This window comes from Vombatus ursinus, unplaced genomic scaffold, assembly GCF_900497805.2.
Source record: "Vombatus ursinus unplaced genomic scaffold, bare-nosed wombat genome assembly UNPS02003292.1, whole genome shotgun sequence".
Taxonomy (NCBI): domain Eukaryota; kingdom Metazoa; phylum Chordata; class Mammalia; order Diprotodontia; family Vombatidae; genus Vombatus; species Vombatus ursinus.
The window spans coordinates 825349-841147 of record NW_020943070.1 but is presented as its reverse complement, the minus strand read 5'-3'; the positions used below and the strand labels follow the sequence as shown (position 1 = coordinate 841147).

The 15799-nt window shown below is 55.4% G+C and overlaps 1 protein-coding gene across 2 annotated transcripts in view; it reads left to right on the top strand.

The window, feature by feature from the left end:
- Positions 1 to 1631: 1631 nt before the first annotated feature.
- Positions 1632 to 15799, top strand: part of L3MBTL2 (L3MBTL histone methyl-lysine binding protein 2) — a 26387-nt gene continuing 12219 nt past the window's right edge. For both annotated transcript variants that reach the window (XM_027872444.1, XM_027872437.1), the window contains exons 1-8: positions 1632 to 1734; positions 4517 to 4790; positions 6113 to 6246; positions 8511 to 8634; positions 9906 to 9985; positions 13002 to 13119; positions 13495 to 13629; positions 13743 to 13831. In XM_027872444.1, the coding sequence (XP_027728245.1) occupies positions 1717 to 1734; positions 4517 to 4790; positions 6113 to 6246; positions 8511 to 8634; positions 9906 to 9985; positions 13002 to 13119; positions 13495 to 13629; positions 13743 to 13831 (972 nt within the window). In that variant the 5' untranslated portion in view covers positions 1632 to 1716. The remainder of the gene's footprint in view (positions 1735 to 4516; positions 4791 to 6112; positions 6247 to 8510; positions 8635 to 9905; positions 9986 to 13001; positions 13120 to 13494; positions 13630 to 13742; positions 13832 to 15799) is intronic.

Sequence of the window (15799 nt, the reverse complement as noted above, 5' to 3'; positions counted from 1 at the left end):
AGGTGAAATCAACAAGAGACTCTGAGGAGGTGAAATCAACAAGAGACGTTGCAGAGATGAAATCAACAAGAGATGTTGCAAAGGTGAAATCGACAGCTCTTAGCAACAACTTGGGTATGGGGGATGGTGAGAAAGTCCATTATGATTCTGAGATTGGGGAGCCTGAGGGATGGGAGGATGGTGATACACTTGGCAGTAATAGGGAAGTTCGGTGGACTATGGGAGGCAAACAGGCTTAGTGGGTGGAGAACGGTCCTGGGAGTCAACAAGAGCTGAGTTCAAACTCTGTTTTTGCCCCATACTGGCTGTATGATGCTAGACACATCCATTGACCTTATATCCCCAGACAACTCTCAACCACTGTAAATTGCAGAGACGGTAAAGATCTGCATGGGTGGAGGGAGTTTCTTCATTGGAAGGTGAGTGAGAAGGGGCAGGAGCAGAGGCTAATGGAGCAGAGGCAATTATATACTGCATGCAAAGCCTTGGGAATACACAACCACAAAGAGGTTCATTTTCTTGGTGGTGGTGGTGGGGCTGTCACTGACTAATCTATGCAGCATCCAAATGGTAGAGTGCTAAGAACACTGAACTTGGAATCAGATGACTTGGCTCTGAGCCTCTTCTCTGCAGTTTATTAGCCTCATTATCTAGGACAAGTCCCTTTCTCATCCTGTGCCTCAGTTTCCTCTTCTGTAAAATGAAGGGGGGGTTGGACTAGATGGTGTCTAAGATCCCTTTCAGCTGTGATCTATAATTATAATTATTATTATTTTTGGTGAGACAATTAGGGTTAAGTGACTTGCCCAGGGTCACACAGCTAGTAAGTGTCAAGTATTTGAGGCTGGGTTTGAACTCAGGTCCTCCTGACTCCAAGGCTGGAGCTCTAACCACTGGACAACCTAGCTGCCCCTGTAATCTACAATTCTTTAATCTATATGTAATCTATAATCTGTAATTCTATGAATTGATCTTGAGTCAGAGCATATGACTTTAAATCTTGGCTCTGACTTTGCTAATCATGTGACCTTGGGCAAGTCCCTGCCCCTCCCTGGGCCTCAGTTTCCCCTTCTGTAAAATGAGAAAGCTAGACTAGAAGGCCTCTGGGATCCCTTCTAGGATCCTATCACCTTCTTGGACCTCAGTTTCTTCTTCTACATAATGAGGGGGCTGGCCTAGACTGGCTTCTGAGATCTCTTTCAGCTCTATTCCTAGAATCCTATCACTTTCCTGGGCCTCAATTTCCCCTTCTGTGTAATGAGGGGGGCTGGCCCAGACAGACTCTGAGATTCCTTCCAGCTCTAGCCCTAGGATCCCTTCAGCTCCCTAGGCCTCAGTTTCCTCCTCTGCATAATGAGGGGGCTGGCCTACACGGCCCCTGAGATCTCTTTCAACCACAACCCTAAGACTGAAGGCTTCATCATCAGCCTGTCTCCTCTCGGCTCCGTCCGGCCTCCTTCCCTTCTCACTCCCAGGACTACATCCCCCACATGACTTAGCGGCCCCGTTGAGCACGTGCCAGGACGTTGGGCGGACCTTCCTGCTGCTCTCTGCGACGATTGGCCGGGCGCCGCGGGACAACGACCAATGGGCTTCGTGCGGGCGGAAGGCGCGGCGGCCATGGTGGCGGCGGGCTCGCGGTGAGGGCTTCGGGATTCGGCTTTGGGCTTCGGGCTTCGGACTTCGGACTTCAGGCTTCGCGGCCTAGGCGGCCTCATGGAGCGGGGCCTCGAGGTGAGCGTGTTCTGATCGGGGGCCGGGCCCAGAGAGCCCCAAGCAACCCCCGTGGCCGGGCCGGCCGGGCCCCTTCACGGGAGTGGGACGGGGAGGGGAAGCTTTGGCCCTTTAACGGGTGGGTAAACTGAGGCATGCGGAGGCGTAGAGGAGGGACACCGAACACGTGCGTGCACACGCCACAGGAACACTGGCAACACACAGCTGCAAGTGATCTCGCCGGCCAACCAGCCCTAACCTCCTACTTTTACTGATGGGGAAACTGAGGCCCAGAGAGGCGAAGGGACTTGCCCTGGGTTCCCCGGGTAGTAAGCTTGGACTCGGGCCCTCGAGGTGTCCAGGGTCAGGCGGCCCCGACTTCCTTAGCAGAGGGAGCTCCCGGGGAGGAAACTCCCTCCCCCCATGTTGCTTGGTGACCTCCCCACCCCCATACGCAGGCTCCCCCCTGGTCGTGCCCTGGACCTCGTGGGCCGTCCGCCTAGGGAAGCTCAGGGCTCCCGTCTCCGAGTTGGCCTTTTAACTGCACAGGAAGCCCATCCTCTCGAAAGAGCTCCCCAAGTACGTAGCAGAGCAAGTTTGGGGACCCCGGGTTCAGAACCCCAGCATAGAGTTTAAGTGACTTACCCAAGGTCACCCAGTCAGAGCTCGGACTTGGTGCCTGGCGTACAGTAAGTGCTTAATAAATGCTGCCTGACTTGACTTCCTGACTGAGAGCCCAGCTACCCCCCTCCCCCCTCCAGGGCTGCCTCTTTTTATTGCTTTCATATATGCGTCAACAAAGTCTTCATTGACTCCCATTGATCATCGGACCAAGTTAGTATTGCTATCTGATGGGCCCACAAATGTTGCAACAGGAAGCATAAGTCATTTTTATTTCTTATATATAGTATTATGGGTATGGTCATACAAGTAGACGGAAGGCGAGCACTGAGGAAGTCCCACACAGGCAGTCAGTCAATCAACATTTATTAAGCACTTACTCTGTGCTAGAGACAAAAGACTGACCATCAGAGCCCTCCAAGGAGCTCACCAGCTAATTGTGAGCATGTTTTGTCCCCCGCCTGAGGCTCTGTGACTTAGACCCCTTCCTACCCTGCTGTCACTTGGAGTCTCTCTGGACATACCCAGTCGTCTCTGTAGATGTGTAAATGCTAATTATTCTCCTCTAAGAACTGGAGGGGATTGGAGATTTCTTGATATTCACCCGCTTCCCCAGAAAGCTTTCCAGGTATAGTCCAAGTTCCAAGTCTTAGATCCCACCCTTGTCTAATTTACCCGTTTTTGCCTTAAAAATATATTTGCCTGAGTCACCGCCCAACAGCATCCTTGCTGGTTGATAAACAAAACCCGCAGACACACGGGGGCACTTGCGTTGTCCCATAGCGGGAGTCAGTAGTTAGCCCACTGACTGCTGGGAAGACACAGGGAGGCTTTGTCCTCAGGCCTCTGGCTTCAGTGTGGGGGTCTCCAGGGTCATTTCTTCTCTGTCTGCTCTTCACCCTCTGGCCAGGCCCTGTGCTCTGCACCGGTTTCTACTGGTCTGACCAGGCTTTCTCTGAATTTACCATCAGTGTCATTTTTTATGACGCTTTACCATGCCCAGGACACTTTGGGCTCTGCCACCCCACCCTTGGGCACCGACATGCTTCCAGAAGGAGCGCCATCGTGATTATTTTATTGTATAAGGCACCCCTTTTCTGTGGTCCACGTCCTGGGGGAGCCTGGCAGTAGTGGGAGGGCTTTGGTCGCATAATTTAAACTTATCTTCCAGAGCAGCAACTCTAATAGCATATTGGGGTGCCTGGCTTCCCCCAGCCCCTCCCGTGTGGGCTGGTCTCGTCTTTTTTCATCTTTGGCCATTTGATGAATTTGAGGGGCAGTAATAGTTCCTTGAATTGGCATTTCTCTTGTTAGTGATTTTGAGCTCTTTTAATATGGTGATTGATCTTGGGGAATGGATCTATGTCCTTTCTGCTCCTCTCCCATTGCCATGCAATGACCATGGGAAGGCACAGTTTGTCCCCTCTCCTGCCCTCCCTTGACATTGGCTTCTGAGTAAGCTTAGGTTTAGACAGTGGATGGTGAAGCATGCCCGCACAAATACCTGCGTGTCTAGACACACACACACACACACACACACACACACACACACACACACACACAGAAGGGGGTGGGCCTGCTTCTAATCTTTTGGTTCCATTAATCGTTTCTTAGAGCTGTGACGCTTAACACAGTTCCTGGTACATAGTAGGGCCTTAATACATGCTGGCTGACCTAACTTGTTGACTCAGCTGTTGAGTTGGAGGTGGGGCATAGGGAGTGTTAATGGTCCTGGTACCTTTTTAAAAATGTATGTGTTGTCAATACTTTTTGTTGTCATATCACCATTATTTTTGGAAATGTCCCCTTTATCCCCTTATTCCAAGGTGAACCCTCCCTTCTCAGAAAGGAAAAAACACCTTTTCCAGTGACTGTCTTGGACAGTGTTCCTGGTACCTTTGAGAGGGTGCTTGGCGGGGAGACCCAGTGCAGCGGCTGACATCGGGTCCCTGGGGCGTCCCTGGGGATGTACCAGGTCTCTAACCTTCTCGTTCACCTCGGGATCATCTCTAACCCTCCTCCCTCTCTGCCACACCCAGGCAGTCCACAAGCATTCATGGAGCACCTCCAGTGTGCCAGGCCCTGTGCTAAGCTGTGCGATTTCAAAGAAAGACAGAAGACAGCCCCTGCCCTCAAGGAGCTCGTAGGCTCCCATCCTCAGCTTCTGTTATTTTCCCACCAGGAGACGCCCTCCTCAGAGAGGATGGAGGATGAAGAGGAGGAAGATGATGATGACGAGGAGGAGGAGGAGGAGGAGCTGGACCTCTTTGGAGGCTACGACGGCTTGCAGGGTTACACTAGCAGCCTGGGCAGCGAGAGCAGCTCCTACCTGGAAGAGTCGAGCGACAACGAAAATGAGCTTCACGACCGCGAAGCCGGGGAGCTCCCCACGTCCCCCATGCTGATGCCCAGCCCCACCGCCCCCCGCTCCCAGGATGGCAGCGGTTCTGAGCCAGGTGCTTTCCGGGGCTCCTCTGGCAGGGGGAAGGGGGAGGGTCGTCCGATCTGCCGTCCAGCCTGGAGAGCGCAGTCGCCCCGAGGCGGCCCTTTGTCCAGCCTCAGGCTGAGCGGGCGTCTCCCACCCAGGCGCTCCGGGGACCAGTGGTCTCTGCTGCAAGACCCCTCTGAGCGTGAAGGGCAGGGCGGCAGAGGAGGCTGGGCTCGGGGCGAGGCCCAGCATTCTGTCCCAGCTGAATCGGCATTTCTCTTATTCTTAGTGATTTGGAGCATATTTCATGTGCTATTGATCTGTCTAGTCCGGAAGCCTCTGGCTCCTGCTTGAGCCCGACCTGTGTGAATAGCCATTCATTTTTGTGTGTGGATGAGGCCTCGTGCCCTGGATGAGAGAGTCGGTGGAAAGAGCCGCTCTGCCGCTTAACACGGGTGCTGACTTTGGTGTCGAAGGGCCTGGGTTCACGTCCTGGCCTCTTCCACTTAGTAGTTGTGTGACCTTGGGCAGGTCTCTTCTCCTTCAGCCTCGGTGTCCTCATCTGTAAAATGAGGGAGCTTGGACTCAGAGCCACCAAGGTCTCTTCTGGCTCTAAGTGTGTTCACGGACCCTGCAGGTCATTTTACAGATGATGACATTGTGCCCCAGGCAGGCCAAGGTCACGCAGTGCATCAGAGGCACGACTTGAACGCAGGTCTTCTCATTTCCAAGGCGGCGCTCAGATTTGGGAGTTCCATGATGCAGACTGCAGCCAGCTCCTCTCTGCCTTTATGCTCCCCAAAGGTCCATCCAAAGTCTGGAGGCCTGCCTTGTCAGCTGGCTACACTCATCATCTGTGTACAACCCGTTATGGTTCTCCTCCCTCCCATTTAATCGTCCCCCATCACAAAGGAAACTGGGCCAGTGGGAGTCCCTGATGCCTCATTCTGCTGTCACAGCCCCCACTCTCCGCTGAGCAGAGGGAAGTGTGGCTCAGCATCCCTTGGGACCGGCGCTGGCGTGGCCCTTCCTGACGCGGTCGAGCCGCTGCCTCGGCCCTCGAGGAAGCAGGGTGGGGAGAGGTGCGTCGCTTCGCCTGCCCTCCCACGGCGGTCAGCTCCTCCGTCTCCAACCCTTCCCTGGATCTTCCTTGTGTTCACTGGGTCTCCCAGGGCATTCCGGCCTGAAGGATCATGGCAGGGCCTCGGCATTCTTTCCCTGTTTGGATTCTAAGCGTCCTGTGGTGGGGGCTTGAGCCGGTCTAATCAGCTGGTTCGGGAAGACTCCCGTGAGTCAGCTCCCAGTGCTGGGGGTGGCCGGGTCACGTTGCCTGTTTTCTCTTCTCTCTAGCCGTCTGTGAGATGTGCGGCATCGTTGGCACACGAGAGGCCTTCTTCTCCAAGACGAAGAGGTTCTGCAGTGTCTCCTGCTCTCGCAGCTACTCCTCCAACTCCAAGAAAGCCAGTATCTTGGCGAGGTTGCAGGTGAGGCTGAGACGTCTCCGTGGGGGGCCTGTCTGGCTGATGGCGGGCCCTGGACAACTGCCGAACAAAGCCCAGAGGTCCCTGTCCCTGCGGGGCTTGCGTATTGGGCGCCAGGTTCTGGGGATGCGGTGAGGGAAATGAGGCGGGGCTTGCCTTCAGGGAGCTTACATTTCACCAGTGGACTTTACAGGAGCTGGGGCCCTGAGATGGTAAAGGGAATTTCCCAAGTCAGTGACATGGGTGGTCTCCCAGACCTGATGAAGTGGATGGCGCCCAGGAGCCTGGCGCTGGCGTGCCTGCCTCCAATTCTCCGTGTGACTTTGGGCAGCTCACTTACCATCGTGGGCCTTCGTAGAGGTCATTTAATCCAAGCCCCCATTTTCCAGATGAGGAAGCTGAGGGCAGAGCAGGGGTTAGAACCCAGGTCTCCTGCTCCCCCCTGGTGCTCTCTCCAGCACCCTGGGCACTGACTCGATGTGTCTGACTTTCGTTTTACTCATTTGTAAAGTGGGGGCTCGGGTCTCTCCTGGCTTCTTTGGACGCGTGGCCTGCCTTTGGAGTCTAATTCCGTTCCCTCCTCTGGCTCCAGACTTGCCCGTTAGCCGGGGCTGCCCTGGATGCCGTTGGGACATGGAGCATCCTGGGCCAATAGCCCCCCTGCCCACAGCTGGAATTTAGTGGGGAGGCAAGACTGGCAGGTATTGGGAGGAGGTGAGCCGTGGGACAGGAGCAAGCATTTAGTAAGCACCTGCTGCATGCCAGGCATTGAGCGATAAACGTGGTCCTCACCACCACCCTAAGAGGCAAACGCTGCTGTTAGTCCCACTTTACAGTTGAGTAAACTGAGGCAGACAGCAATTAAGTGACAAGCCCGGGGTCACACAGCTTAGTAGGTGTCTGGGGCTGGATTAGAGATCTAGACCAGGTTGCTCAAAGTCCTGAGGTCGTCTTGACCTCCAGGCCCGGGCCACTCAGCTTGTGAGACGTACAAAACAGTGTGTTGTATGTGATCCTCTAAGTGCCCTGGGAGTTCTGAGGAGAGGTCTGTGGGGTCTGGTGTGGTCAGGGAAGGCTTCACCATAACACATTTCTTTAACATGTGAAGAACTAGAAGGTTCTTTCCTCACCACGATCCCTCCCTGCCTGAGAGAGGCAGGGGAGATGATGGTCATTTTACAAGTAAGAAAACTGAGGCCCATAGCAGTTAAGGAGCTCGTCCAGGGTCATTTAGCTGCTAAAGAGTGAAGCAGGGTGATTCAGGGCTTCTGATTCTACGAATGGATGAACTAATAGAGTATTTATTAAGCGCTTATGTCCAAAAGGCTGAACGCAGTGCTGGGGATAGAGAGGAGAGTGACCGTCTGAGCCCAGGCCTGGAGCTGGAACTCAGAGAATATGAGGCTTTGGAGCTGGATGGGCTCCATCTTAGAAGTCCACCATCTTTTTTTTTTATTATTAAATCTTTTTTCCTAGCTTTTACAAAGAAACATTGACTTTGAAGGTATAGCAAGGTCAGACATTTTCCTCAGCATATCAGTAGCATAAGCCCCCTTCTCCCAGCCTGTCTGGGGGCGCGGGGCAGGGCTGGGAAGGGGCAGGGTTCAGTTTGATTCATTCATCCATCCTAAGCCTGCCTGGGCTAGCATCCCCAGCCCCTGGCTTCTCCCGCCTTCCCCAGTCTGGAGTCCTGACTCCCAGGGTCCTCAGGACTTTGAGCTCCTGGGTCTGGGACTGGGAAGGACAAAGCATGGGGGAAACAGACTAAAACGTCAGGCCTGCTTCTGGTGGGTGGTGGTGTCTCCCCGGCCCCCAGTGTCACCTGCTCTGAATGAGTCCTTCAGTGTGGGTGCCCGCATTTTACAGAGAGGCCCGAGGTCGCTGAGGCAGGAATCGGAGAAGACAGATTTTGAACCCACGTCTCTGGCAGCCACGTACAGGACTTCTGCTGGGCCAAGGCAGGCCTAGACAGGTGTCTTGTGTGGCTCTGCCTTTTGTCTCCACGTGACCTTTCTGGGCCTTAATTGTCTCCTCTGTAAGCTGAGGGCTGGACTTGGGCCTTTGATGTCCTCAGTCCAGGGCTCTGCAGCTTAGCGAGGGCCCTTCTCCCCTTGCCCAGTTCTTCTTCCACCGCACCCCTCTCCCCAGTTGTATGTGCGCTCCCTGGGGGCAGGGATTCTATCTGTGTGCCCCCCGTGCCCAGCACCCATATCAGTGCTTCCTGAACAGAGCCACCAGGGTACCCTGCTTTCTGTGCCCTCCTCCAGGGGAAGCCACCCACCAAGAAGGCCAAGGTCCTTCATAAGGCCGCCTGGTCTGCCAAGATTGGCGCCTTCCTCCATTCCCAGGGAACGGGGCAGCTCGCAGATGGAACCCCGACCGGGCAGGATGGTGAGGATGGGGTGTTCTGGGGACTGGGCCAGGTGGGGAGGGGGCCGTCCGTTTGGGTGAGCCAAGGACTGTGGGGCTGTGGAGCATCCAGATGGGGTGAGGTCGGCGTAGGTGAGAATCTCGCAGTGTCAGACACGTGTCTGTCAGGTAGCACGCAGCCGGTCCAGAACGGAACTCCTTAGCGGTCCCCCTCTCCTCCCAACCTGGCCGTATTACTGGGCATTTTTTATTTTGGCATCAACTTTATTTCCAAATAGATCCTTTGCCACTCCTCTGCCTTTTGAACCATCCCTTGTAACAAAGAGTGTAAAGAAGGAAGAGAAATAAGGTACAGACACGACCCCCCTCCCAGCATATCAGCTCTGAACCCCAGGCATTCCCTCATCCCTGTTATTCCAGGGTTCCTTCAAAGCCCAACTCAGGAAGGTTCCCCTGGATGCACGTGTGTATAGACACACATAGACACACGCACACACACCGCGCGCGCGCGCACACACGCACACGCACACACACACACACACACACACACACACACACACACACACACACGGCAAGAGAAGACCAGCGCTCCCCCAGGAACCTGGTGGGGTTAGGGCTTCAGAGCTGGGCCAAAGGTGATTCCCCAGCCCTGGCCTAGGTCCTGGAGGTAGCTGACAATTAATTAGTGTCTGTTAAATTGAATAAAAGCGTTTAGGCGTGGCCCAGTTCAGTCATCTACCCAAGGTCCTACAGCCACCTAGGCTGAGGGTGCCTGGGCCCCCCTTCCCTGGCAGCCTGTCTGAGGAAGCTTCTGGACCCCTTCTTAGTATCATGAATGAAATCAGATACATAGGATTATGTAGGAAGTCAATTACTTCGTAATACATTATCAAAATAAGTTTTAAAACAAGTTCACAGACCCCTGGCCTAGGGGGCGTGGCGTCCTTTGCTTCTGGCTCTGAATCTGTGGGAGGGGTTTCTGGAGGCTGGAGCTGGACTGGGGCTGGGGCTGGGACAGCGGCTTCCCCCCAGGCCAGATCCCTGGATGTAGAGGAGGGGGCTAGCTCTCTAGGAGCGGCCCACAGACCTTGGGCGTCCACCCCCACCTCTACTGCTGGCTGGGAGAAATGCCTGTGCCTTGGGAGGCCTTCTGAGGCTAGACCCGCCCTTCCTCATGGCAGCAGGTAGGCAGGTGTGTTAGGAGCTTGGGTGGGGATCAGGGGCTGCAGGGGCCTGCCCCTCCAGAGCTCCTGCAGCCCCCCTCCTTTCTCTGTTCTTTCACATGCTTGCAGCTTTGGTCCTGGGCTTCGACTGGGGGAAATTCCTAAAGGAACACAATTACAAGGCAGCCCCAGTCAGCTGCTTCAAACATGTAAGAACCTGGGCCTGTCTCGGCTTGGGGGTGGGCGGGGATGAAGGGTGTTCTGGCTGCCCCTTGTGGCCCCTGGACTGGGGAGCTCTGGCCCTGGGCCTGGGGTGGTTCTGACTGGTCCTGTCCCACAAACGTGGAGCCTTTCCTATGGCGGCGTTGGGGTGGTCCCTGCCCTGGGTCTCCTTGGCCTTGATCTCTTCCTCCAGTCCTGGGCATTAGCACTGTCCTGGTTTGGCTGTCCACTCCCCCTGTGACCTTGGGAGCCTCCTCTTTGGGTCAGGGATTGTTTGAGTCCTTTTCAGTTTTTGTCTCCCTGTGGTTCCTGGCTGCTGTAGTTGGCTACTTGGGCCAACCCTGGGTGCCCAAAGAAGGGTTAAAGATCCCCTGCCCTCCGTGAGCTCCCAGTCTAATGGGGAGACAACATGGAAACCGCCGTATACAGACCACATGGAGACAGGCTGAATCCCAGCGCTGGGCTCTTCTCACTTACCTTGGGGATGTCCCAGGGAAGGTGCTAGCAGTGTGGTGACTGTACACAGTCAGCACTTAATAATTGCTTCAGCCAGTATTAAGCACCATCCCCACGGGTAGTCGCTGACATTTACCTGGGGCTCAGCTTGGCAAAGCTCTGTCCGTAATATTCCTAGCTCCTTGGACCTTCACTACACCCTGTGAGCTAAGGGCAGCACTGGCTCCATTTTACAAATGGGAAAAGACTTTTGGCGCCTTCTAGGAACATAGCTCTAGAGAGGCCAACTAGTCCAACCCACTTTATGTTAGAGGAGGAGACTGAGGCCTGGAGAGGCACACAATGAGGAAACTGAGGCAAGATTTGAATTCAGGTCCTGCTTACTCCCCAAACCAATGCTTGTGGCCTCTGTCACTGTCTTTCACCCCACCCCCTCTCCCTGCCTCTCCTTCTCTCAACACCAGGCCATCAAGCTGCCCATAGAAATGAGGTCATGGTTGAGGGCTTTTCAGAGAGATCTCGGGGGTCCCTGACTATGCAGCCTCAGGGGGGGACCAGTGGGAGGGAGCCCAACCTGCCCTTTCTTATCTCCCCATTGGCTGCTGATGGAGAGGCCCTCCACCCTGGGAGTGTGCCTCCTCTGCTTTCCCACTGTGACCTTGACTCCTCCTCTGAAAGCTTTGGGGAGGAGATGTGCCCAAGGTTTCTTCTTATCTGCTTATCACCTCTGTGACTCCTGCTTTTCTGATCCTTCCTTTGCAGCCTCCTTCCTGTCCTGGGCGGAAGAAAGGGAGGGTTTCCTTAGACCCCCAGGGCTGGCACTGAGTAGGCAATTGTCATTTGCATGATTGTATGAGGTCTCCTCCCTCCGATTGTCCCGGTTATTTTGTTGCAAACCTTAGTGCTGTGGTATGCCTGGGGGCCCATGCTAAATCACCCATTCAAGGCAGTGCCTGCTAGGTCAGACAGTCAGTAAGGCTTCATTAAGTGCATTCTGTGTGCCCAGCACTGTGCTAAATGATAGTGGAAGTAGAGAGACATCTGGTGCCAGGGGAATCAGTGAGGAGGGCTGTTGGTGCCTGTGGAGGGAGGGGGCAGATCACTGGGGAGGGTCTGGGAAGGCCTCCTGAGGTCGAGTTAGAGATGGGAAGGGGTGCGTGTGTGTGTCTGTGTCTGTGTCTGGAACCACAGTGAGCGCAGCGTAGGGGCCGGAATGTGCTTGGGGTGAACCGTTCTAGCCTGGGGAATGTTGGCACATGGCCACTCAGCTCTTATCCCCAGGCTCAAGGTGCTCTGGGTTCTGCTCTTGGTAAGAACAAGTTGTGAAAATCAAGTTCTGCTTGAGCCCAGAGGGGAGAACTAGGAGTAGGAGGATGGCCAGAGGCTGGTTCCTGCTCAGAAGAAAAACATTTTTTAAAATTGAAAATTAGAAAAGCCCTAAGTAACCCTGGGAACCAGGCTAGGCCTTGGGGCCTGAGGGATCCCCCAGTCCTTACAACCTTACTCAAGCTCACAGACATCAAACTCAAGACCTCTGACTCCAGATCTGGGATTTGGGCCTGTGTAGGGCCCTGCACAGGGCGGGCACTCTAGGCAGGGGTGGGGAACCTGCAGCCTCGAGGCCACGTGTGGCCCTCTAGGTCCTCAGATGTGGCCCTTTGACAGAAGGGGATTTGTTCTGTGAAGTTTGGATTCAGTCAAAGGGCCGCACCTGAGGACCTGGAGGGCCACGTGTGGCCTTGAGACTGCAGGTTCCCGGCCCATGCCAGTCTGTGCTGGCCTCTGAGGAGGCCAGCCAACCAGAAGCCTTTATTGAGGCCTGGTGATGGAGGGACCGGCCACCTACTCCGCCTATTTCCAGAGCTACAAAGAAAGGCCAAAAAGTGCTGTGCTCAGGGAGGAGGGAACGAGCGTTGGCCCACTCGTGCCAGGCTCTGTGTTACCCCCGCCTCCCTCCCACTCCCCGCTTCGAGCTTGGGGGGGTCCCTCTCTTGGCCTCCCTTTTCTCCCTGCAAATTGCAGGCGTTGGACCGAACGCCTCTAAGGCCCCTCAGCCTGTCCGTGCTGCTTGGGCCCAGCTCCCAGAGCAGAGCTCTTCCTAGCCCACATTTGGAAACACTTTTTCTTCTAGTGGGCAGAAATCTGCCTCCCTGTGACCTCCTTCAGTGGGGCCTAGTTGTCCCCTCCCGGAACTGAGTGGAATTTCATCTCACTAAACACAGATGACCACTGGCTACAGAGCACCCCTCCCCAGCCTTGGGGGCCCCGCCCAGTTACATAAGATGGGGTCTTTGCCTCTTGGAGCTCACACCTTATGAGGGGAGAAGAAGAAACTCCAAGTACCGGCTGATTTTGGTGGACAGCTTTCATCTCAGATGTTTTCCTGAGTCAATCCATCTTTCCTCCAAATGATTGCAGCCCTTTAATAGGGTCCAGGGCTGGGCTAAGCTTGGGGATTAGAGTTGGGGTGGGGATCAACCCAGCAGGCTTCCTGGACCTGGTGCCTTTGGGCCAGGGCCTGGAGTAGGCCCCTCTTCTTCCCTGCAGGTTCCGCTGTTTGATCAGTGGGATGATGTGGTGAAAGGGATGAAAGTGGAGGTCCTGAACAGTGATGCCGTGCTCCCCAGCCGCGTCTACTGGATCGCCTCCGTCATCCAGACAGCAGGTGAGCCTGAGGGCTCAGAGAAAGACCAGCCCTCAGTCCTGAGTTCAGGTGCTGCCACTGACCAGCTGCTCGAGTAATTTGGTGGCCCTGGTAGCCGAGCCTGGGGATTGCGTGGCCAGTGGCTGAGCTGGCTCTGGGCCCGAGCTCCAGTTTCCTTCTCTCTGTGGGGACAGTTATCGCGCTTGGGTTTGGGATCATCGGTGAGGGAGGGGCCGGTGGTGGTAGGTGCTGTGTCGGGGGTTAAGATGAGGATTCTAACCCTTTGGCTCAGACTGAGGAAGCCTTACGGAAGAGGCCAGGCAGAAGGGGGGGCCCAGTGTCTCCGAGTGCCCCAGTGTCTCCGAGTGCCCCCCTCAGTCTCCTCCCTCCCTGCAGGCTACCGGGTGCTCCTTCGGTACGAAGGCTTTGAGAACGACTCCAGCCATGACTTCTGGTGTAACCTGGGCACCGTGGACGTGCACCCCATCGGGTGGTGTGCAATCAATAGCAAAATCTTGGTGCCCCCACAGAGTGAGTGTGGGCCCTTGTGGGAGGGTCTGCATGTGTGGGGGAGGGGGCTCTGGGCCATGGTCTGTGGTCAGCAGGAGCGTAATAAGCCTTCCCCTGGACCTCTGTCTCCACAGCCATTCACGCCAAGTACACAGACTGGAGGAGTTACCTTATGAAGCGGCTGGTGGGAGCCCGGACCCTCCCGGTGGATTTCCACATTAAGGTTAGGGTCTTTAGCATCCCTTCCGTGGTTTCCCCTTCCCTGCAGACGTGTCGCTCCCGTGTCCTGGCCCATCCTTCCTGCATCCTGATACCTGCTTTTACTGAGTACCTGCTATATGTCAGGGGCTGGTGGTGGGGATACTGAGGCGGAAGCAAGGCTGCGAGCTCTTCGAGGCCGCTGGAATGCCCTGGACCCCTTCTGGAGTCTTGGAGACCTTGCCCCTTATTTTAAACTGGACAGGGCTGAGGCCCAGAGAATTGGCTAAGGTCATTGTGCTGTGGCCCTAGGAGGGCTAAGGACCACTAGCTTGGGATTACCCATGGCCCTAAGGAGCGTAGTCTCGCCTGGTCATCAGCCCCTGTTCTGCAGGACGTGAGGAGGGATGGAGCAAGGCTCCCTAAGCACCTCCCGCGTGCTGAATGTTGGCCTAGACGAGGGGGCGGTGCCAGGTTCAGATGTGGCCACACGCTCCTGCTTGGGGAGCTGGCTGCCGAATCCAGGGGTAACACTGACCCACATAACCAGAGCTGCAGGACGGCATGCGGCTCGGTCTCGGGGGCCTCTGGGCATCAGGGAGAGGGTGGAGACACTGAACTTTAAGGGATTGTAGTGATTTGGCTGGTGAGGACTTGCCACACATAGGACAAAGGCATGGAGGTGGGAAAGAGAAGGCCTTAATCCTGGGACTGGAAGGAGGGAGGGAGAAGAGAAGATGAGGAGGAGGGGCAGCACCAGGTGATTGGTCATGAAGTGCTCCCTGTGAGGGCTTCGACGACAGGCCTGAGGGCTTGTAGGCACCAGGCGGCCACTGGAGGCTTTTTGAGGGAGGGTGGTGACAGTTATCCAGAGTCTAGAAGCGTCTGCTGTCAGGGAGCCTCAGGTGTGTGTAGTGAGGCAAGTTAAACACCTGGAGTGTGTGCTGAGGACTTAATGTGATGTGAAGGTCGTTCAGGGAAAGAGACAGGCTTTATGGACAAGGTGGAAGTGGGTGGCCTCCTCCAGCTCATCCCTGGGTTCCATGGGCTCTGTCCCAGCCCTGACATCCCCTGCTCTAAGGCCCCTCCCAGCCCTGACATCCCCTGTCCTAAGCTCCCTCCCAGCTCAGACCTTCTAAGGAATATTGACCAGAATCTCCAGATACTGGGGACTAACTGATCAGTCAGCTCTTGACGGGCCAAGGGGCCTTCCTTGTTTGTGGCCAGTGTCTGGAAGACAGAGTTTGGGGGTGTTCTTGGGTAGACTTTAAGGAGGCTCTCGGTGAGTCACGGAACTGCAGCATAGGCCTCAGGGACAGCTGGAAGCCTTGGTTCCCGTACCCGGAAGTCTCTCAGGCCAGGCTTTGCCGGGGCCTCTCCCTGCTCCTGGCCTGCCCTGCTCCCTCTGCTGGCCTGACAGGGGACATGTCCGGGAGCATTCTTCCTGTCCTCAATGCTTCTCTCTCTCTCTCTCTCTCTGTCTCTCTCTCTCTCTCTCTCTCTCTCCCTCTCTCCCCCCCCCCCCTCCCCTCTCCCTCTTTTCTCTCCTCTCTCTCTCCCTCTGTTCTCTGTCTGTCTGTCTCTCTCCCCCCCCTCCTCTCTCTCTCTCTTCTCTCTCTGTCTCTCTCTGTCTCTCTTCCTCCCTCCCTCCTTCTGTCCTCTCCCTCTTTTCTCTCCTCTCTCTCTTTCTCTCTCTGTCTCTCTCCCTCTCTCTCTCTGTCTCTCTCCCTCTCTCTCTCCCTCTCTTGTCTCTGTCTTTCTGTCTCTCTTTCTCTGTCCCTCCCTCCCTTCTTCTGTCCTCTCCCTCTTTTCTCTCCTCTCTCTGTCTCTCTTTCTCTCTCTCTGTCTCTCTCCCTCTCTCTCTCTCTCCCTCTCTCTCTCCCCCTCCCTCCCTCTCTCTCTCCCTCTCTTGTCTCTGTCTTTCTGTCTCTCTCTGTCTTTCTGTCTCTCTCTGTCTTTCTGTCTCTCTCTCTTTCTCTGTCCCTCCCTCCCT